At 36.3% G+C, this 23,602-nt stretch overlaps 1 protein-coding gene across 8 annotated transcripts in view; it reads left to right on the forward strand.

Annotated features, from left to right (window-relative positions):
- The window catches only part of EXOC2 (exocyst complex component 2), a 262,089-nt gene that overhangs the window by 76,069 nt on the left and 162,418 nt on the right, over positions 1 to 23,602 (forward strand). For all 8 annotated transcript variants that reach the window (XM_028511621.2, XM_036026609.1, XM_028511622.2 and 5 more), the window contains 2 exons: positions 14,380 to 14,493; positions 16,183 to 16,307. In XM_028511621.2, coding sequence (XP_028367422.1) covers positions 14,380 to 14,493; positions 16,183 to 16,307 — 239 coding nt within the window. The remainder of the gene's footprint in view (positions 1 to 14,379; positions 14,494 to 16,182; positions 16,308 to 23,602) is intronic.

Genomic DNA, 23,602 nt, shown 5'->3' on the forward strand with positions numbered 1-23,602 from the left:
GAAGTAATATATAGTTTGTTTCTCTATAAACCTTACTGAAGGTGACAAATTTGTTTTTTTTAACACTATAACCATAGCTTTATTTTAGTTTTTTCTAGGAATGGAAGAAGTCTCCACTAATCTTTAAACTTAACTCTCAAGCCTACGTTTGAATGCCATTCGTAATTCAAATATTAAGCTTCTTTTTTCACCTGCTGGAGTTTATACCTGACTGTGAGGGAAGCAACAAGTGTTTGTCTTGGGAAGCTATCATGTGTTGAAAAAGTCCTGAGGCTTGGCAGTTTTTAGTGAGCTTGGGCTCTTCTAGGTCACATCTTGAAGTTCTTCGGCCATATGGGTCATTTTGGAGCTGTTTTAAGGATTTCAGTGCTATACAAATTAAGAGTCTAAGGATTAAGAAAGTCCAGAAAATTATGGTGACTGCTGGATATTTACCTGAGCATAGTTTCAGGCATGAATAGGCTTTGCAGTTGGTTGTAAAACTTTTAATGGCCTGCTTCAATACCCTGAAAAGCCCATTAGTTTCTTTCCAAGGTTTGCCACAAAAGAAATGTAGAGCAGAAGGGTCCCTTTGATTGTTCTTTTCATAAAGAAGAAACTATTTTGTACGTGGTCACAGGAGTAAGTATATTGTATAAATTTTATACAAGCATTAGACAAAACTAAGAAAGTTAGGATTGGAAAACCAGTAAACTATTAAAGCCAATTCAGGGGGAATTCCAGAGAACCAACATGAATAGGCAATGAAAAATGCTAAAAAGATGCAAAACTGGCTACTTCTACTGTGTGGTAATTAATTGCATCTATACCTGACAAGGTACTTTTTTGGCCAGGGATTCCTGCTCAACATTAGCCATTACCGAGTTAACATTTGTTTCAGTAACAGAATTGCAAAATAGAGACAAGGAAAGGCACAGATCCCTATGCAATCAGAAAACACTGGGAAGGCCCTCAGGACAGGGTTGGATATTGAGTAATCTTTTTTGTCTGTTTAAACTCTTTAAAATTTCTTCAGTTGAAAGAATGAGAATATAGACATACGAGGAAGCAAGAAAGTAAAAGGTGAAAGTGAACCAAGGGAAGAGAATGATTTTGGTCAGAAAAATTCTCCTTCAGTTTTTTTTTAATACTATCAGGAAGAATGTGTTTATTTTTTTGAACTTCAACCTCGGAAAAAGAGGCCTTATTTTAGAAAAAGAAGAGAACAGGAAAGGGAAAACAGATGTTAAAATACTGGTGGTGTGTGTTTCATTTGCCTGAACATTATATTTTAGATAAAAGCTTTGGTCTTCAGAGAGAATGATGTTACATTTGGATTAGAATTCCTAAGAAAATTTTCTTACTATCTGTCTTTTATATCTGTTTATTAATGTCATTTGGGGATTTCTTTTATAATTCAAACACTGAAGAAGACCTATTCTTAATATTTTATAAATGTCATTGGAGGAAGAATAACAGGGTTTTAATATTACTTGCTTGTTGAAATATGTTAATTGAGAAGATCTGAAGAATTATGACTGCCTGTTGTGGGATAGTCTACTGTGGGCCTGATGAATTATCAGATTAAAGTGGTGAAGCTGCCTTTGGAAGATGGATCAGCTCCTGGGACTTGCATTGTGAATGTTGATGGAACTTCTCTTCAGCTGACAGTCCAATTTACAGTGTGAAACACTGAGCGGTCCTGTAGGGTTGTGGCCAGTTTCTGAATATGAAAAAGCAAGTGAGAATAACAGAATATAGTTTTCCTATTACTTTTCAGTGTGAGTCAAAGTTTAATAAATATTTTATTGGTATACCTAGCACTCATACTTTCCTCTTGCAGCCCACAAGTTTAACAACTAGCATTTATTGGCCTCCTTTCACTGCTAAAGTTGTTCATATTGCTAAATTTTTAACTGATGTTTTGCACACATGGTGCCTTAATACTTATAAAAATGTTACTAATTGCTCAGAAAGAAATAACTTCACTTTGAACTGAGACTAGGATTTGCTTGTAAAAAGCCTGTATGATACCCGTTGTCACAAATACATGTATTCTTTGCACGGCTTAAAGTAAAATGGAGACAAACTATTTAAACTGAAAAAGAAGATAAAAACAGGTTCATGTTAAGTAAAACCTTTACTAGGTTTCATTTCTTAAAAATAATATTTGACTAACATGAGAGTATTTATAAGTTATGTTTTTGAAAGAAATATGTATATGGGAATGAGGACATAAAAATTGAGCTTTGCCTCAGTTTTTGTGTGATCTACAACTCTTTTTGTGGAACTGTTACCTGGGAAAGGCTATCTAGTCAATTGATGTACCACTAGTAACTGTTTTATTTCCACAGGGGCTTTATAGGCAATAGAAATCTGATTTTTCCTCTCATCAATTTGGCTTTCCAGTAAAAAGAAAAGGTGACCACTTTACTTGCTATTTAAAACAAAGAAAGGTGACCAAATAATTCTTAGTATGTCTATAGAAGAACCATGATAAATTTACCTTTTAGAAATTTCATAGAAACAAATTTGTTTCTGTAACAACTGTAATAGCATAATCAGTAAAATATATTTTTTAAAAAAGAATTGAGTATAATATACACATTTTCAAAAGAACAATCTAAACTCTCTTTTACTGGTTTAGCCTCTTCTACTTTTCATCTTCCCATCTGCCAAATAAAGAAAATATGTTCTTTTCAGGCAAGCATAGAGTAACACAACTGCAATTAGGTCTCACTCTGTCTTAGGTAGATAGAATTTCTCTCAAAATTATTCTTATTTTGCTTGGTCGTGGGTCATTCCTGTAGATTATTCTCATACTTAAAAATGGAGCAGATATGTTAAAAACATTCCTGTTAGTTTTATCTGACTACTCAGTATACGTGGATCTTTTCATGATATGGTCTTAAACCATTATAGGGTTAGATTTAAATGTGGCTTACATTGCCATCTAATAGAAAGCATGTATTTTAAGGGTGGCAAGGTAAATGATTTCATGAGTTTATATACTATAGTATTTGTTGCTTTTACTCTCCAAAGTCCATGTTATGAGATTTAAAGTGTATATAATTTTGAATTACTCAGAATATACCTTATAGAGTTGTTAAGCCATCACTTTACTTGAGTTAGAGCCTGAAATCCCATTATTGTGGGCAACCTTTTGAGTTCTTTTTAACTCTCTATTAACATAGTGCTTCTTTCATATGTAACTGTTATTAAAACTGTTGGCAATTTTCTGCTTTCTAAATCGGCTCTGCTCCTACATTTCTAACTTGATGGATTTGTAGTTGTGGTTTTATTTCATAGCTAAGATATTCTGGTTCTCTATTTGACAGTAGAAGTACTGGGTTCAAATCTTGACTATTTACATGCAACCTCTCTGAGGCTATTTCCTCACTGTAATATAGGAATATATAACTCAGTGTGCTTTTATGAGAATCAGATATAATGATACTTCTGAAGATAGTATGTAAAATATAAAAAAACTAAGTATAAAGAGTAAAAATAATAGCAAAATCATTTGTTGCGTGTCAGGATCTGCTGAGCCTTCCACATGCATTAGCTACTGTCATCCTTAAATAGTCCTAAGAGGAAAATGATAATGATCATATTAGCCTCATGGTAAATGGAACCATAAAGAAGTTACATAACTTCTCCATGGTTATACAAGACACAGCTAGCAAACTTCAAGATTGAACCCAGTGCCTATGCCCAAAAACCACTACTTAATTACTTTTCTACTCATTATAAATACTGTGATGAGTCACCTCTGCTTTTGCAGATAAGTTCCTTGAAGAGCTTCATTGTTCTTGGCATTGTCATTTATTGTCTGTTATTTTATTTTTAGATCTTCTATTTCACATTCATTTTGATGTGTTTGTGTAAAAGATCAGTATATTTAGGCATATATATTAAGATAGAATATTGACTCAGGATGCCTTCAGCTGGAACAGAAAGTGAAAATTAACTTTGGCTTAAGCACAAGAATTTATTTTCTCATAATATACAAAGTCCAGAGATGGTAGACTCTATGATTGTTTAGTCAGTGACTCTAAAGTATGTCACCAAGATGTAAGGAACCTGGGTTTGCTATTCTGCTACTCTTAGCATAACACTGGTTACCTTTATCATTGCAAAATGGCTGTAGTAATTTCTAATGTTGAAACAATAATACACAATAAATAATAATATGGTAAAGATATAATATTGAAATAGTAATATACAGTACATAATGAAACGCAGTAATGTCTAAAGGTAGAAAGATGCTTTCTCATTTTGGTTTTACTTAAAAATATGGTGACTTCCTAGAAATGCTCCAGTAGATCTTTCTTCAGGCATCATTGGTGGAAATAAGATCACGCAATAAATAGCAAGAGGAATGTGATAAGCATGATCATCTTAGGATAATTGGCATTTATTCAGGGAAGGTACTAGTGACAGGCTATGTGGGACTGTTTTGTCTGAGAGGGCAGAGAATGAATTTTGGCTTACTAGTTAACAGTGGACTTAATTGTATGATTTGGGGCAAATTATTTGATATCGCTGTGTTAGAATTTTATCATTTTTAATATAATTTCTGTCTTGTAAGTCTGGTTTCTTGTGTAAGTCCCAATATTATTCTTCTAATTTAAATATATATAGTAAGACTAAAAAACAGTCGAATGTCTTCAATAAGAAATTTTTATAAAAAAACTCAGTCTTAGGGATGATTATGAGGGTTTGAGAGCTAGGAGATAGTATTTTGCCCAAAAGATCCAATACTTTTCAAACTCTGCTTGGCCCATTTATGTACCTAAGGAGCTATGCACATATGTATGAGAACTAATAGTACATTGGAAATATGATATTAGTAGGTGGATTAATGTTTCAAATCTTAGTGTAGAGTTCTCTTGTGGAAGCACATGGACTATTCCAAATGCCTAAAGTACTTCCTCACCCCTCAGACTAATGGTAAAGCTCAATTTTGGGATCTTTCACCCACTTCTCCCTCCTACTTTTGCCCGCTGGTGGCATGATGTGTCCATGATGAAGAGCCTTTGGAGGCTTGGCCATGACCCATGTGTTCTCTTTATTGCCAGAAGACTCCACTGCTAGTAACTGTAGCCTCAACCACATTCTTAAATGTGTCCAGGTGCACATTTGCTCCCTCTTGAGGAGGAGAAAGTCGTCAGGGATTCCTGGGGTGGGAGAGTTTCTAAACAACCCCTTTCCTAGAACCCTTAATAGAAAACAGGCCTTTATGTTGTGATAATACAGATCTATTTATATTTGTAAACATAACAGTTTAGTACATTATAAATTAGATGTTACTAAAGTTTAAGAATGACATGAATTTTAAATATGTGAAGGCCTAGATAGCTGAAAGTTTTCATCTTTCACTATTACCAGTTTAAGCATTTTAACTGTTTAGAATAAAACCTTTTTAATGTGCCATGTAATCCAGCTTTTTTGGTATATGTTATTATGTTATTACAGTTGTCCCAGTTTTGCCCCCATGCCCCACTCAGCTTGGTACCCCCCTTCCCTCAAGCATTCCCCCCTCCATAGTTCATGTCCATGGGTCATCCGTGTAAGTTCTTTGTCTTCCCCATTTCCTATGCTATTCTTAACATACCCCTGTCTCTCTTGTTCCTACCAATTATGCTTCTTAACCCCTGCACTATTTACCCCATTTCCCACTAACCCACACTGCCTCCCCCCCACCCCCCCGCCACCACAGCTGATAAGCCTCCAAATGATATCCATACCTATGATTCTGTTCCTGTTCTGGTTGTTTGTTTGGTTTGTTTTGTTTCATTTTGTTCTTTTAGATTCAGTTGTTGATAGTTGTGAATTTGTTGCATTTTTAATATTCATGGTTTTGATCTTCCTTTTCTTAAATAAGTCCCTTTAACATTTCATGTAATAATGGCTTGGTGATGATGAACTCCTTTAGCTTTTCCTAGTCCTGGATGCACAGACTTAGCTTTGCTGGATAGAGTAATAGGTTGTAGGTCCTTTTCATCACTTTGAGTACTTCTTGCCAGTCCCTTCTTGCTTGCAAAGTTTATTTTGAAAAGTCAGCTGATGGTCTTATGGCAGGGGTGTTAAACTCCCTCATTTTCACGGGGGACCACATCAGCCTAGTGATTGTCTTCAAAGGGCGAATGTAATTTTAGGACTGTATAAATGTAACTACTCCTTAACTAGGGACAAGGAGCTTGGAGCTTCCACGTAAAAATAAGGTGCCAGGCTGATTATAACAAGGTGGAGGGCCAGAATTGGCCCATGGACCTTGTGTTTGCCACCTGTCTCTTATGGGAACTCCTTTGTAGGTAACTCTCTGCTTTTCTCTAACTGCTTTAAAGATTTTCTTTTTATCTTTAACCATTGGCATTTTAATTATGATGTATCTTGGTGTGTTCCTCTTTGGGTTCAACTTCTTTGGGACTCTCAATGCTTCCTAGACTTGTATGTCTATTTTCTTCACCAAACTAGGGATTTTTTCAAATAAGTTTTCAATTTCTTGTTCTTCCATTTCTCCTTCTGGCACCCCTATGATTTGGATGTTGGTACATTTAAAGGTACCCCAGAAGTTCCTAAGCCTCCTTGTTTTTTTTTTTTTTAATTCTTGTTTCTTCTTTCTGTTCCGATTAAATGTTTATTTCTTCCTTATGTTCCAAATCGTTGATTTGAGTCCTGGCTTCCTTCCCTTTGCTGTTGGTTCCCTATAGATTTTTCTATATTTCACTTAGTGTAGCCTTTATTTCTTCCTTTATGATTTGCCATACTCAGTGAGTCCTCTGAGCAGTCTGGTCACCAGCATTTTGAACTCTGCATCTGATAGGTTGGCTATCTCTGTTTCATTTAGTTCTTTTAGTGGGGTTTTGTTCTGTTTTTTTCATTTGGGTCATATTTCTTTGTCTCCTCAATTTGGCAGGCTCTTTATCTTTGTTGCTGTGTTTTAGGTAGAGCTGCTTTTACTCCGTCTTAGTAATGTGGCCTGTGTAGAAGCACCTGTAAATTGTGTGGGGTGGAGCCTTAGCTAATTTCCAGAGCTGGACAGCCTGCTTCTCCGCTGTGGCTCTGTGTGGGAAAAGGTCTCGGAGAGGGGACGGTGCCGCTGCCTGTCTTCTGGAGCTTTTGCTGGTACTTTTTCCAATTTCTAGTCACTTCACTCACTTCCCATAGCTGCAGCCCTGGTGGTGAAACCCAGAGTGTGTGGGTTTGTGATGTTCTAAGTCAGTGTGGGCCATTCAAGTGGCAAAAACCTGGCAGTTACTTCCATCATCCTGTGTGGGCCCTTTAAGTAGTAAAAATATGGCTGTTTCTTCAGCTGCCCCAACCCTACTGGTTTTTACAGTCAGAGGTAACTGGAGATTTATCTTCCTGGTACTGGATTCCTGGGCTGTGCAATCTGGCCTGGGGCTGGGACAGGTCACTCCCAAGATATCCATTCCTATTTTTATCCACCACACGTCAGTGTGGGGCCATCCCTTCTGCCCACGCCTTTCCTTGACATAGGGCCTCTCCACCCATCTCCGTGACCTGTTCCCTCCTACACAGCTGGATGTTATGTACCTTCTTTAAATCCTTGGTTGTCAGACTTTCATACAGCCTGATTTTCTGGCGATTCTGGCTTTTATTAGTTTTGAAATATGGTTCTAATTCTTTTCATATATATATATTATTGATTATGCTATTACAGTTGTCCCATTTTCCCCTTTGCTTTGCATCCCCCTTCCCACCCACATTCCCCCCCAGTTCATGTCCATGGGTCATACATGTAAGTTCTTCTACATTTCCCATACTATTCTTAACCTCCACCTATTTTGTACCTACTATTTATGCTTCTTATTTCCCCTTGCTTCCCCTCCTTCTCCCCCCTGATAGCCCTCCATATGATCTCCATTTCAGTGATTCTGTTTCTGTTATAGTTGTTTGCTTAGTTTGTTTTGTTTTTTTAGGTTTGATAGTTGTGAGTATGTTGTCATTTTATTGTACCTATTTTTGATCTTTTTTTTTCTTAGACAAGTCCCTTTAACATTTCATATAATAAAATGATGATGGTGGTGATGATGAACTCCTTTAACTTGACCTTATCTGGGAAGCACTTTATCTGCCTTTCCATTTTAAATGATAGCTTTGCTGGATAGAGTCATCTTAGATGTAACTTCTTGACTTGGAATACTTCTTTTCAGCCCCTTCTTGCCTGCAAGGTTTCTTTTGAGAAATCAGTTGATAGTCTTATGGGAACTCCTTTGTAGGTAACTGTCTCCTTTCCTCTGGCTGCTTTTAAGATGTTCTCCTTCTGTTTCATCTTCGGTAATGTAATTATGATGTACCTTGGTGTGCCTTGGGTTCAATTTCTTTGGGACTCTTTGAGCTTCCTGGACTTCCTGGAAGTCTGTTTCCTTCAGCAGATTGGGGAAGTTCTCCTTCATTATTTTTTCAGATAAGTTTTCAATTTCTTTCTCTTCCTCTTCTCTCTCTGGCACCCCTATGATTTGGATGTTGGAATGTTTAAAGTTGTCCTGGAGGTTCCCAAGTCTGTCCTCATTTTTTTGAATTCTTGTTGCTTCATTCTGTTCTGATTGAATGCTTATTTCTTCCCTCTGGTCCAAACTGCTGATTTGAGTCCCAGTTTCCTTCCCCTCACTGTTGATTCCCTGTGCATTTTCTTTTATTTCACTTTTCATAGCCTTTACTCTTTCCTCTATTTTGTGACCACAGTGAACCATTTCTGCGAACATCCTGATTATCAGTGTTTTGAACTGCGCATCTGATAGGCTGGCTATCTCTTCATCTCTTAGTTGTATTTTTTCTGGATCTTTGATCTGTTCTTTCTTTTGGGCCATATATTTTTTGTCTCAGTGCACCTTTTCAGTAGTAAGAGGTGGAGCCTTGGTGTTTGCTAGGGTGGGGCAACCCATGTGGATGCACTCTGGTGCTATCTGTTGGGGAGGAGTCCAAAAAGGAACAGTGCTGCCTGCTCAGCTCTTGGCTGAGTTTCAGTCACTTCCTCTGCTACCCACAAGCAAATTGGGCCCTTCTAGTGCTGCTTCCCAGGTGGGTGGGTTTGTATACATTCTAGGACCCTGTTGGTCTCTCCACTGAATTATCCTGTGAGGCTGAGAGTTTCTTCCTCCTCCACAGCGCCCACAGATTTTTTCAGTGAGAGGTTTTGAGGCTTTATTTGCTTACTCTGGAATCCTGGGTTGTATGATCTGTCTAGATCCCCAGTTGCTTCTCCTGGTTTATCCGAATGCAAATGTGGGACTGGGCAGTCTGCCAGTCGCTGCCTCGCCCACCCAGCTCCTCTAGCTGCCACCTTGCTACAAGTCCTCTCTGCCCTGGCTGTCCTTCTCTGCCCCTCCTATAGGTTTGGATGAATGTTTCTTCTTTAACTCCTTGGTTGTGGGTCTTCCATACAGTTTGATTTTCTGTCAGTTCAGGTTATTTTTTGTTTTTCAATTTGTTGTCCTCTTTTTGGTTGTGCGAGGAGGCACAGTATGTCTACATACACCTCCATCTTGGCTGGAAGTCATGTAATTCTTTTTATGGTTGTGTGAGGAGGCAGAACATGTCCACCTATGCTTCCATCTTGACCTGAAGTTCCAGTTTTTTAAAAATATTTTTGATCTTTATTGAGGCATAGTTGACAAATTTGAGTGATACCTGAAGTGGACATCTTGGTGATTTGATAGATGTATGTACATTGTAAAAGGATTCCAACCATCAATTTTTAACACATTTGTTACCTTAGATATTTATTTTTTGTGAGAACTTTCAAGTTCCCTTAAAAAATATCAATTATATATTACAGTGTTATCAACTGTAGTCATCATGTCTTACATTATATTCTGGAGGACCTTATTCATCTTAGAGCTGAAAGTTGATACGGCAAACACTTTTCTACTCTGGTTTCGTGAGTTTTCTACTCTGGACTATTTTTTAATAGTTCAGATATATTTGCAAACCTGATAAAAGGTTAATACCCAAAATTTGTAATGAAAACATACAACTTGAGCAAATCCCTCCACCCCCAAGCAAAAATATTTCACTTGAAAAATGGGCAGAGTTGCTCAAGAAACATTTTTGCAAAGAAAATGTAGAAATGGCCAACAGGTACACGAAAAGATGCCTAAAATAACTAATCATTAGGAAAATGCAAGTCAACCACATCTGTTCAAATTCCTATTGTCAAAAACATAAGACAGAACAAGTGTTGGCGAGGGTGTGGAGAAAAGGGTATTCTTGTACACTGTTGGTGGGAATGTGAATGGGTACAGCCACTATGGAAAACAATATGGAGGTTCCTCAAAAAATAAAAATAGAGCTGCCATATGACCCAGTAATTCCTCTTTTGAGTATTTATCTGAAGAAAATGAAAACACTAACTCAAAAAGGTATATGCTTCATTGAACATAATGCTCATGTTCATTGTAGCATTATATATGGTAGCCATGATGTGGAAACAAGTGTCCATGGATGGATAAGGGGATAAAGCAAATGCTGTGTACATACACATGGAATTCAGCTATGAGAAAGAAGGAAATCCTATCATTTGAACAACATGGGTGGACCTTCATCTCATTTTGCTAGATGGAGTAAGACAAATGCAGTTTTTATTGTTTTTAAGTGTGTTAAGCATGCCATAACTCTCAGACCTCTGGGGCAGTGTAGTGTTAGCCATTCCACCATAGCATGCAAGTATTGTATTTTTGAGTTTTGTGTTTTCATGTTATGTATTTTTGCTTTATATGCTATCATTATATCATAGATATTTTTTATATTGTCATTCTTAACTCTAGTGACCCCTTTTTACACTGCTGCTTTAATATGGGTAGGGAACCACCCAACAAAAATAAAACTATAGGTCTTGAATGAAAGATAAACTCAGATTGACTTCTCACAGGTTTTTTAATTGCTTCTTTGTCACCGGTGTCTTTAATCTTTTAGTTGGAACTGTTCCTTGTTAGAAGATTTCACATAGTTGAATAATTTGTGAAGACTTAGTAGGGATTTAGTTGATATCAGATGATTCTGTAGTACTTTTTGATTCTGTGGAAGTTATTTAACTTCCATAGCAACTGAATTGTTAGTATTACAGAGAACTTCAGTTTAAGTATTGTATAGGAGTAAGGCTGACAAAGTCATAGGCATGCTACCGTGTACCTCTGCCTCACACAGATGACAGACACACTCATTTGTCAGACCATTCTTTCCCTGATTTTTGAAACAGAACTCTAGACAGACACTGCTTCCTGGTTAAGGTAGAACTGTGGAACATAGCCAATGCATGTCAGAAGGGAGGGTTTTTAGTTATTTAGCTAGAACTCAGCCTTTCAGTCCTTAAAAGTTCTAACTTGGAAGAATGATGTACAGATAAATAAAATCAGAGAAATGTCCAAAGGTGACAGGATTTTATTACTAAGTGAAGTATCAAACCAATGTGAAGAATCCAAACCAAAATAAACTTCTAAAAATGCAAAGTTCTTTAGCTCCCTTTCAGAGACTGTATAGTGAAATTACCAAGCTGTGCAACACACACACATACACCCTAAAGAGATTTACATTGTAGCCTTTTAATTTTTTAAGCCAGTGAAGAAAGATGTAAGGATGGCTTAGTCTCTGAGTTACTGAAACTGAGGTGAAGGCCAGCTTGATGTCCATGATTTCCTTAAAGTCTCGTTTCATTGCCTAGTTTGTTACTGCAGAGTTAAGCAGGCCTTCCCCCTCACTTCCAATTAAAAAAGAAAACTTCATAGTTTGTGGACCTTTTCTCTCTTGACTGAGGTACTAAGAATAAATGTTGGATTCTAGATTAAAGTACGGGATTTACAAAGGAAATCATGGAGAACCAGTTTTGATGCCTGCATTCCTTGGACTTTGGAGGAGTATGAAGGGATAAAGTAGAAGGGCCAGTAGAGAAGGGAAAGATTTGTAAGATTATTAAAAAAGATTTTATTTATTTATTTTTTGAGAGAAGAGAAGGGAGGGAGAGAGAGAGAGACAGAGAAACATTGATTGGTTGCCTCTTGCACATGCCCCACCTTGGACCAGCTTACATCCCAGGCATGTGCCCTGACCAGAATCAAAGCTGTGACCTTTAACTTTGTGGGATGACACTCAACCAACTGAGCCACGCTGATCAGGGCTGTAAGATTTCTTGAGAGCTTTGCTAGGCTGTGAGGGGGAGTTATGGAGAATGTGTGCTCTTCACTCAGGCCTGGTGAGTGGTGCTTCCATGAGGCCCCCAGGTACAAATGTTTCTTGCAGTTTTGAGGCAGAGGCCCTGGCACCCAAAAGCACTAGAACACAGCACATTGACAGTAGAGGTGTCTGCCTTTGGGAGGGGCAGGTTTCTGGTACCAAATGAGCATCTCACTGGAGAGAGTAGGTTCCGGACCGTTGTAAAATTGTGCCTAAGGAGACCTGCAAGTCAGGCACTCAAACAGTAGTACTTTTGGTGATAGTGGAGTTTTGATCATGGACTAGGTTGCCTAATTCCTGAATTGAAGCTGTATTTGTAATAATGTGGTGTCAAGATCCTCTCAGATAAGAGTGAATAGAAGTCATCAGATTTGCCCACATTTTCTTCCAGGATGGGAATAATTTCCCCCACTTTAAAGAGATACTGGGCTCATGTAATGCATTCTTATTTGTTCCTTCCCACATCTCCTATGTCCTACTTCTCAATTTTTCTCATTCATCATACTTCTGTCTTAACTGCTGTGTGTAGTATGTAGTTGTTTTCAATAGATCTTTGTTTTTATCTGTTCACCTGACTTTTGAAAATCGTGTGAATATGCACATCAAAGTCCTTTATAAAATATGGTAGTTTGGGAAGCTCAGTTTTACATTAAGTATTTTTCTAAATTTTTGAGATGTTTTATGGATGAAGAAAACTTTATAGAGCACCGCTTTGAAAATTTTATAGGTATGAAGTATATGTAGATATTTGTAAGGAGTTTAAAATATTGTTTTGATGGACTGATGTATAAATCTTGTATTCATAAATGTAATGACGGTGTTGGCAACTTCCTTTGTAAAACAACTTTTATAAAGGATTATTTACTGACTACATTTAAAAGAAAATATATTTTGAAACCTGTTTTGCTATGAGCAGAAATGACATATATTTTTACTATGCCGTTGGTTTTTAAGTTAAGCTTCCTAGTGCATAATAAATTTGCAATGGATACTTTAAAAAAATTAAGAGACACTAGGCTATAAAATAATGTTTTGTCCTGTTTGTGTCCTGTGAGTTGAGCTTACCCAGTGTATGATGTGAGGAACATACTTCAGTCAGAAGGCATATAGCAAGATCAGAGGAATAATGTAACAACAAACAGTGGATGCAAGAAAATATAATCCCTTTGAAGTTGCTGAAGCTTTTGGTTTGAGGATGAGAGTGGTAGAAATGAGTGTTGAGAGATAAGCAGGTTGAGATCATGGAGAGACTTGACAATAGAACTTGGACTTCATTCTCCATAGATGAAGGGATGGGGTTTACTAAGGGCTTTTAGCCAATAAGCTAAAGGTCTGCCCATGTTACTTTTTCTCTCACATCCAACTGTCTGACTTCCAGCATAGAGTCTGATTTATATTAGATATTTAATTAATATTTGAATTAATAAATGAATTGATCTAGAAGTTGGCATTAAAAATGTAGGCAAGAAAGTGAGCTGCAGTAATATATTACCTATTATCATATAAAATTATTTCAGACATGGACATGGAAATATAAGTACTGTATAGTTAGATCTAATCTTACTGGTAGGCATTATGAAGCATTAGTATGCCTTAAAACAGCTTTCATCTAGGCCATTAAATTTTTTTTTAAGATTTTTTATTTATTTATTTTTAGAGAGGGACGGGAGGGAGATAGAGAGAAACATCAATGTGGGGTTGCTGGGGGTCATGGCCTGCAACCCAGGCATGTACCCTGACTGGGAATCGAACCTGCAACACTTTGGTTCACAGCCCGCACTCAATTCACTGAGCTATGCCAGCCAGGGCTGCATTAAATTTTTTAACAAAAGGATGTAATGTTATTAAGTTTCATTTTGCCTACATTTTCATGTTTGACAATTGATTAGGGACTGATTTCATATTTGGGTAGATTTTAGAAAGCATCAACTAAGTTTCTTTAAATCTTATATTCTAGTATTGATATAATTTCAATGTTTTAATTAATTTCCTATAATATATAATCAAAGTTGATACATAAGAAATTAGCTGAGGTGTAGGAAATATATTTTGTATACACACATAAACATAGGCTTTATAATGTAGATGGATAATTATAGCTGTTTATATTCATGTTTATTATACTAGGTACTCCTGGACATCTGTTACATCTTTGTAAATAATAGGACTTGAAGTATATTGTAAAATTTTTTTCTTCCTCAGAAGTAAATTTCCCCAGAAGGACTTGGAAATGCTCTTTCCTGGAATGAGTGCCGATTTCACAAGTGAGAATTTTTCAGCTGCTTGGTATCTTATAGAGAACCACTCAACCACCAGGTTAGTGATGTGGGACTGTTGATTGTGAATTGTTTCACTTGGATGCAGCTGATATGATTATATAGTAATGTGGGTTTTAGGCCTAGCTCTACCACTTTGGAGACCTTTGACTTTGGGTGAGCTTGTGAACATGGTAGGTTATCTATATCCTTATTTATAAAAGGGGATTATTAATTAGAGGACCCTTATTTACTGTTACCATGTTGTTTCTGTAAGTTTCATTATTTGTACAACGTATTGAAACTTTATGGAATCTCAGCTGGCTACCTAAACTGATGTTCCTGAATATGACTTTTCCCTACTCACATAAGAAAACTTTCAAGTCCTGGTGTAAAGTAAGGCACACACATCCTTCCCAGATCATAGAACAAAGGAAGATGACTTGGTTTGTAATTTTGCAAACACTTGATTTAAAATTAGGCCAAAACATAGATAGGGCCATGTATCCAAAATAAAGTGCTCATTTTTGTCTAGTTAAATTTTACCACTCTCTCTACAAGATTGGGTTTTTAACTTTTTTTGCAAGACTCTTTTAAAACAATTATATTTAGTAAAAATATTTAAATGTTTTATTGCTTAAAATCTATATTCTTGAAAAGTCAATTTGTTAAAATGTAGCTTAGGAGAAATTTTTTAGCTATTAGAAGGCAAATCATTAGTAGAAAACATGAGGAAATTTGTTATACACATAGAATAAATTTGGCCTCATAAATTTTTAAAGCAGATGTCTGAAATCTTTCATTATAAAAAATGATTCTAATTTTACATTATGGATGTGCTTTTTCAGTTACTGTAAGTCAAAATCTTTTTTCTGTTTAGGGCTATCATGGAACTCAATATACTCAAATTTTATAGCCAGATTTTCTTAGCTCAGAAATAAAACTTCTGAAATACAGAGAACTACCTATTTTTTTCTCTGCTTGAGATGTAGGCATAAAATGTTGTGGTCTTTTTTTAAAGATTTTATTTATTTATTTTTAGAGAGGGAAGGGAGGGAGATAGAGAAAGAGAGAGAAACATCGATGTGGGGTTGCTGGGGGTCATGGCCTGCAACCCAGGCATGTACCTTGACTGGGAATCAAACCTGTGACACTTTGGTTGGCAGCCCACACTCAATCCACTGAGCTATGCCAGCCAGGGCTTGTTATGGTCTTTTTAAACAGTGAATTAAAGACCTCCTCCAGGTTTTCTGAAAATCACTGCAAAAGACTGGATTGGTTATTGATGTTATAAGAACAACAGTATACTCAATTTGTGTCCAGAATACAGAAATGAATGTACAGAGAAGATCCTGCCTTAGGTAGCATCCACAGCTACATGATCTAGGTCTTTCCACCAGGAAGATGATAGTCAGAACTCCTTACCTGGCATATGGATATATGATATATATATATATATATATATATGGTAAAAAATTATCTATATGTATATTTACTTCATAAGGGTCTGATATATTTGGAATGGCCATTTGAGAGCTACTAATCTCTTTTCTCGCTGTTGTAATTTTGGCATTCATGATAAAAGTTTTAGCTCTAGGTAAAATTTGAAAGCTTTTGTTTTTTATCTGGTTATATATTATATTAGTCTATCTTTCTTAATGTAGTCTTCAGTATTTTATATGTAATGCATTGTCTTCTTTCTTTTTTAATGTTAGAGGTGTCAAACTTTTGGTTTCTTTATTTCATTCAGTTTTGAACAGCTCAAAATGGCAGTCACCAACCTGAAGAGACAGGCTAACAAAAAGAGTGAAGGCAGCCTGGCGTGTGTGAAAGGGGGTCTTAGTACTTTCTTTGAAGCCCAGGATGCGCTCTCAGGTAAGGTGACTCTCAAAGCCATCTGTTGTGGTTTCCACTCAGAAACCTGACACAGTGTTTGCAGAGTGTTTACAGGCTGTGACATTTGGTCTGTATTTATAAAAGTAGATATCTAACATGTTCCATAAATATTTGTTGCAGACCAGGCTGGAATCTCTTTGAAGCATGATACTTTAAATATTTGTCTCTTGAGGCTTTTGTAGACTCCTGGTGCATGTGTGAAATAGGAGACTACTTTGCCTCTCCACGATGCTCAGTCTCCAGGGCTAGTGAGAAATTAAATCCCAATGGGTAAAATTCTAGAATTTAAAAAATCCTTTTACAGACATCAATATCTTACACATGTGACTAATTCTATAAATTGTGACCCATTGTGTGTTTGGTTTGGAAAGAACTGATAATAAAAGTAAATAATTATTTTTAGCCCTCGCCTCAGCAGTGCCATATACAACATACAGCTGCCCACCATACATGTCTTCATCTGTATGTGCAAGGGAAATTATATTAAATAGAAATATGGCTTTAGACATTTCAGGAAAAGATGTTAGATAGGTTTCCCCCCTGAAACTATCTTTAATAGAAATCAAATTATTGTTTTTCTAGTAAAATATAGCATATTAAAAAAAGCCCAGTTCTTTTAAAAAACAAAGACACCTGTGAAGAAACAAGAATTCAAAAAAATGAGAGGCTTAGGAACCTCCAGAACATCTTTAAACGTTCCAGCATCTGAATTATAGGGGTACTAGAAGGGAAAGAGGAAGAGCAACAAGTGGAAACGTTATTTGAACAAACAATGAAGGAGAACTTCCTCAATCTGGCAAAGGAAATAGACTTCCAGGAAGTCCAGGAAGCTCAGAAAGTCCCAAAGAAGTTGGACCCAAGGAAGCACATACCAAAGCACATCATGTTACCCACGATTAAAATGAAGGAGAGAATCCTAGAAGCAGCAAGAGATAAGGAGACAATTACCTACAAAGGAGTTCCCATCAGACTGTTAGCTGATTTTTCAAAAGAGACCTTATAGGCAAGAAGGGGCTGGAAGGAAGTATTCCAAGTCATGAAAGGCAAGGACCTACATCCAAGATTGCTCTATCCAGCAAAGCTTTCATTTAGAATGGAAAGGCAGATAAAGTGCTTCTCAGCTAAGGTCAAGTTAAAGGAGTTCATCATCACCAAGCCCTTATTTTATGAAATGTTAAAGGGACTTATCTAAGAAAAAGAAGATGAAAAACATATACAGTAAAAACAAACAAACAAAACAAAACAAAGACACATATAACTTAGTACCTATATAGCTAAGTACTGACTATATAAGGAAGGCACAATTTACTCTATTTGGAAAGACTAAATTATTAGATTAATTTGTATTCTTAAGGTACAGACATCCTCTTATTGTTTTTAAAGCCTCTTCCTCCTGGGTCAGACGTGACTTCTGACAAGTTAAATACTCATCTGATACAACTCTTTCCCTCCAGATAGAAGTTAGGTTTTGAAAGGAGTAAAATGTGAATGCCTAGGATGGAACAGAGAAATTATGTAATCTCTGATAAATACTCTATACCCCATATGTTTTGATCAAGCACTTTTCTTTCTTTGTGCTTATTGATAATTCTAAGTTGTCAGTGTTATTATGTTAACAGTAAAACCCTGAGCATATATGAACAGTGTATTTTTATCAAGTTATTTAATATGTTTAGTAGCTATACAAATGATAATTTGCGGTATGTGATTAGCTGTTATCATAGATAATGTTAATTAAAACTATTTCAGTTAGCAAAAATATGTTTGACTTTTCTCTTTACCTTTTCTTTAATGTACATGTTTGTGTGTGTGTGTGTGTGTGTGTGTGTGTGTGTGTGTGTGTGTACACTTTGTTTATAGTTTTATTTCTTTAAGGGGCTTCACTCTTGGTGGATTTTAAGAAGTTTTATTTTGTGCATTGTTTTTAATGCACAAAACTTATGCATTAAACTTATTTAATTTTGCCTTGGCTGGTGATTGGAGTGTCATCCTGTACAACCAAAGGATGTGGGCCTGATCCCCCATCAGGGAATATACCTAGGTTGCATATTTGATCCCTGGTTGGGGCACATATTAGAGGCAGTTAGTTTCTGTCATGTTGAATTTCTCTCTCTACATTCTTCTCTCTTTAAAATCAATAGACATATCCTTGGGTGAGAATTGAAAAAAATTTATATAGTCTTATTTATTAGACATTTGCCCTAGAAGTGTATCAGTAACTTAAAAGTTGAACAAAGAAAAAATAATTTGACAAAGATAGTGGTGACCAACTACTAATAAGCAACTGACTATCCCATATAGGAAATGATTTATTAATAGCAAATTTGAAAACTTCAGACACATACATCTAGCTTTTCTATTTTTTGATGTAAATGAAATGCATATTTTAAAAATATTAAACAGATAAATAATAGCAAGAAATACTGTAATTCCATTACAGAGATATTTGCATTAAAATTTGATGTATTTCTGTTTTTTTCCTTATATGTGTACTTACCACAAAATTGGAAAAATATGTATATAGTTGTGTATTTTAGAAACCTTTATTCTTTAGATTGCTTTTCTGGATATTTATTTTAATTTATTATAGCATTTGATTTATTAGTAGCTCTTTAGAAATTTTTTTGACTATAGTCTTAAGTGAAATCGATCTACAGTTTTTTAAAATGCTAATTATAATGCCCTGGCTGGTGGGGCTCACTGGATTTAGTGCTGGCCTGTGAACTGAAAGGTTGCTGGTTTGATTCCCAGTCAAGGCACATGCTTGGGTTGAGGGCCAGGTCCTCTGTCGGAGGTGTGTCAGAGACACCTGTTTCTCTCTCACACAACAGTGTCTCTCTCCGTCTTTGTCTCCTTCCCTCCCCCTCTCTCTAAAAATAAATAAATAAAATTAAAAAAAAAACCTCTAATTATTGGTCAGGTTTTGGTGTTAATATTATACAGAATCATATGAATTTCTATGTATATATGTACATACTTTGAAATGGGTTATGTAGATTAGGAATTATATCTTGGGAATGTGAAAGAGCTAATAAATTGCTCAGGTAATTTATTTTATTTTTTATTGTAATAACTTTCCAACATGCTAAAAGTTAATAGTACAGTCATCCCCATATACCTGTCATCTAGACTTAGTAGTTTTAATATTTTTCTGTACTTGCTTCATCAGTGTTTTTTGAGGTTGGTTGGTTTGTGTTTTTGTGATGTCAATTACGAAATCTCAAGCAGCATGGTATTTCTTTCTTGTGTACTTTGGTATGAGCCTCTCTCCCAGCCCCAATAAGAACATTTACTGAAGTAACCACAATGCCATTATCACAGTTAACAAAAGTTTCAATAATTCTTTAATATCTTGAATTCCCAGTTCATATTCAGATTTCCCCAGTTACCCTCCAACTAATTTTTTTCTAATACTTGGTTTGGCAAAATCAAGGTCAAAATAGGGTCCAGATATTTCATGTTTTCTTCTTTAAGTTTCTTAAGTCTCTTTTAAACTAAAATAATTTCCCCACCTTTGTGACCCTGTCTTTTTTTTTTTTTTCATGCTAAGGATTTATTGAAGAAACAAGGCTATTTGTCCTGTACTATATCCCATACTCTGGATTTGACTGATTACTTTCTCATGGTGTCATTTAACTTATCTTACATTCTGTTGTTTGGATTTATCTAATTGGACATTAATAAGATTCGGTTTCAACATTTTTGGCTACCTGTGGTAGTATGTGTTTTCCACTTTATTACATCAGGGGGCCATTAGTGTCTGCTTGTTCCTCTTGTGGGACACTATGGTGGATCAGTAGGTTCAAGTGGGGTAGGCACTGGCAGTTGGAGATAAACACACACATACACATATATACACACGCACGTGTGTGTGTGTGTGTGTGTGTATTTGAAATTTCTACTTTCTATGTTTCATTTATTTTCATTTGGGTTCCCTTGAAATTCTCTTGTTAAGATTTTCATGTTGTTTTAGCATTGTTGTAATTCTTAAATTGTTTAAAATATGTGTTTTAGGCCCTTCTCATTAGTAACTGAATTTATTTGTGTGTTCTATTTCTTTTAATTACATTGAATCTTTTTTTAAGCATTGATTTTAGAGAGGGGTGGAGAGAGAGAAACATCAGTTTGCTGTTCTGCTTATTTATGCATTCATTAGGTGATTCTTGTATGTGTCCTGACTGCGGGCAATTTTTCAGGATCAACACTTCAACCAACTGAGATACCCAACCAGGGCATACATTGTAATTCTATTTTTGTGTTTTAAGAATTTGAAATTTTAATTTTTCTTTTTGATCTAGTAATTTGTAGTAGACTTTTGTTTTTTTCAGTTATAGTCTTAGAATATTATGAAAGCAAGTGTTTCTTAATATATGCCAGTTTTCTGTTACATTGGTGAAGATAAAAATGGGGATGTGGGGTATATTCTCTTCAGGGAACACTGATATATTATTAATACTTAATTAATTACATGATTTAAATCTAGGTTATTTATAATAAACCTGTCAGATCTCCCTCTTCGATGCTGTCAGCTTTTCTTTGTATGAAAAAATGTGCTCACTCTGTAACTTCAATTGATTGGATATCTTGATACTAATATTATATTATAGTATTAGAGCCAATATAAAATTATAATATACACTACATATAATATATTATACAATATATAGTATAAAATTAGAGCCAATTCTTAAGACTACCAGCAGGTTTGATAATTTGCTAGAAGAACTCACAAAACTCACTGAAACCTGTTGTACTCTCAGGAATGGTTTACTACATCAAAAACATATAGATTAAAATCAGCCAAGGGAAAAAATCATGGGGCAGGCTGCTCCAGGAAAATTCCATGCATGGAGTGTCCAGTATCTTTTCAAATTGGAGTCATGGACAACACTGATATTCCTGGTAATGGTGTGAGACAATGTATCTAAGTATTGCCAACCAAAGAATCTTACCCAATCCTTGGTGTCCAGTTTTTGGTGGGGCTCTGTTACATAGACATAATCAACTGCCCCAGTGGATGGACTCTCATTCCCTCTGGAGGTTGAGCAGATACTGAGTGACCCAAAGCTCTCACCATAAATCAAATTGTTAATTACTTGGTGTGGCTCTTTTTGTTACCATGGAATATTTCATATGCAGTTCATGGATTCTTTTTTAGTCCTTTCCAAACAGGTATATAATAGTAGCTATTATCCTCTTATATGGTCTTTATTTACCTTTAAGTTTTTATGCTGTGGTCAGTCTTTTTTCTTGTGCGTACCCCTGAATATTTTAATCAGAACTTGAGGGGGGGACTTTTTTCAAAAAAGGAACTGAGCCATGTGCAAGAACCTTGCACACGCAGCAGCCGGGTCAGCTAAGGAGGAGGAGTGTGGGTGCAATTTGTTCCCACTCAGGGTGCCTCATAGATTGATCAAAGGCAGGCAGGCAGCAGGAGCTCAGGGAGACAGGCACCCAGAGAGACTTTCTTTCTATAGGGGAATTGAGTGTGCAGAGGCCAGGCCAACAAAGAGGGAGGAGGTGGGTGTGATTTGCTCCCACTCAGTGCACCTCACTGACTGATCAAAGAGGTGCAAAATGAGGTGGATTATCAGTCCCAGCCTGGCGCAGAGTGGATAGTGTAGGCTGCACAGAGCTCTGAGGGCGTGGGCTGGAAACTGGGCACCTGTGATTATTGCAGCCCACACTGAGCCCCATCCTTGTGGAACCACAGGAAAGGGAAAAAATCGGAGACTAGCTCCATTGTGCCTGCAGGATCCTGGAACACCTAAAATCAACAGGTGGCTTTTTTTTTTTTTTTCCTTTCAAGAGTAAGACAGTGAGACTTGGAGCTGTGAGAAAACCAGAGACAGATTCAGAAAGAAGTCAGAAGGTGAACACCAACAACTGAGACAAATTTTACTTTGCTGTCCTTCAGAACTTTCATGTTTTTTAATCTCTCTTCTTTCTATTATTTTGTTTTGTTTGTTTTTATTATTTGATTTGTTTTTTTATTCTCCCTTTCATATTGCATTTTAATTTCTTCACTCATATTCCAAATAACACACTACTCTTGGTCTTTTACTTTTTATTCTTTTTATTCAGATTATATATTTCTTGTCATACTATTGTTATTCCAAATCCCACACAGTACCCTTCCCTGGTCTTAATCAATTTCTCTATCTTCCTGAGCTTTGTTACTATTGTGGTTAAAATTATTTTCTCTTAACATTTTGCTGAATTTCTATCCATTACTCTCACTATTTCTCCATCTAACCTCACATAAGCATTCTTCTTTCTTAAGTCAGATCACATATTTTTTCCCTTATAATAACAGTCTTATTTCTCTTTCACCTTTTATAAACAGTGGTTAGTTGGGTGAAATATTGTGGTTGTTGCTGTACTTCTCCAAAGGTACTCCTATTTGTTCACTACTTGTTTCTACTTTAAATCCCATAGAATACTCTCTTACTGTCTTATTCCATTTCACCTTTGCCCTGTCCCTGATCAGTTGAGTGAGAAATTCTATTTCATTGTTTTCTCTCCCTACCTACCCCCCCGCCACTCTTAAGCTGGGTTTTACTCCTTACTCTTCATAGCTTGCTTTCCCCATCTTCTCAAAATCTTTTTTTTTTTTTTACTGTAGACATCTCATATCCACTTTTTGCTTTTCTACAATATTCTTATTCCTGTTCCACCTTTATTAAACTTCATTTAGCTGTTGTTGCTATCAATCCTGCTGTGGCTTTTCTGCAGTTTTGCTCCTCTTGGTCCAATATGTTTTCAGCCTTACTTCAGACCTCATAGTATACTCATCCTCTTCTTACCCCATTGTGCCATTGCTCTCTTGTGTTTTACTTACATTTAAATTTTGCTCTCTCCCTTTCTTCACCTTGGATCTATCCCAACTCTTATCAGTTTTCCTCCTTACCACACAACAACATTTTCTTCTCTTTTATTCATCTCATATTCCTTTTGTCATATCTTATAATATCCACAATCTCTCTTGATATTTATTAATCTTAGTTCAGTTGCAGTTGAGACTGCTGATGCGGTAGGGGGGTTATTTTTGCTGGTGTAGGTTTGGTTGTCTGATAACACTGCTTTGTTTACCAACACCTGTACCACAGCATAAAACACAAGATGGGAGTTGTGACTACCAGTAAACCTGCCAGAGGGGAGAACACACCAACAAAGGAGCCACCCACAGCTAAAGCCCAAATACAATAAGACAGCTCACACAAATGGAAGAAAGGGCAACCCTAGAGCATCCCAACAAGGAGATCAAAGGAACC

Source organism: Phyllostomus discolor, chromosome 5 (genome assembly GCF_004126475.2).
Source record: "Phyllostomus discolor isolate MPI-MPIP mPhyDis1 chromosome 5, mPhyDis1.pri.v3, whole genome shotgun sequence".
Classification (NCBI taxonomy): Eukaryota; Metazoa; Chordata; class Mammalia; order Chiroptera; family Phyllostomidae; genus Phyllostomus; species Phyllostomus discolor.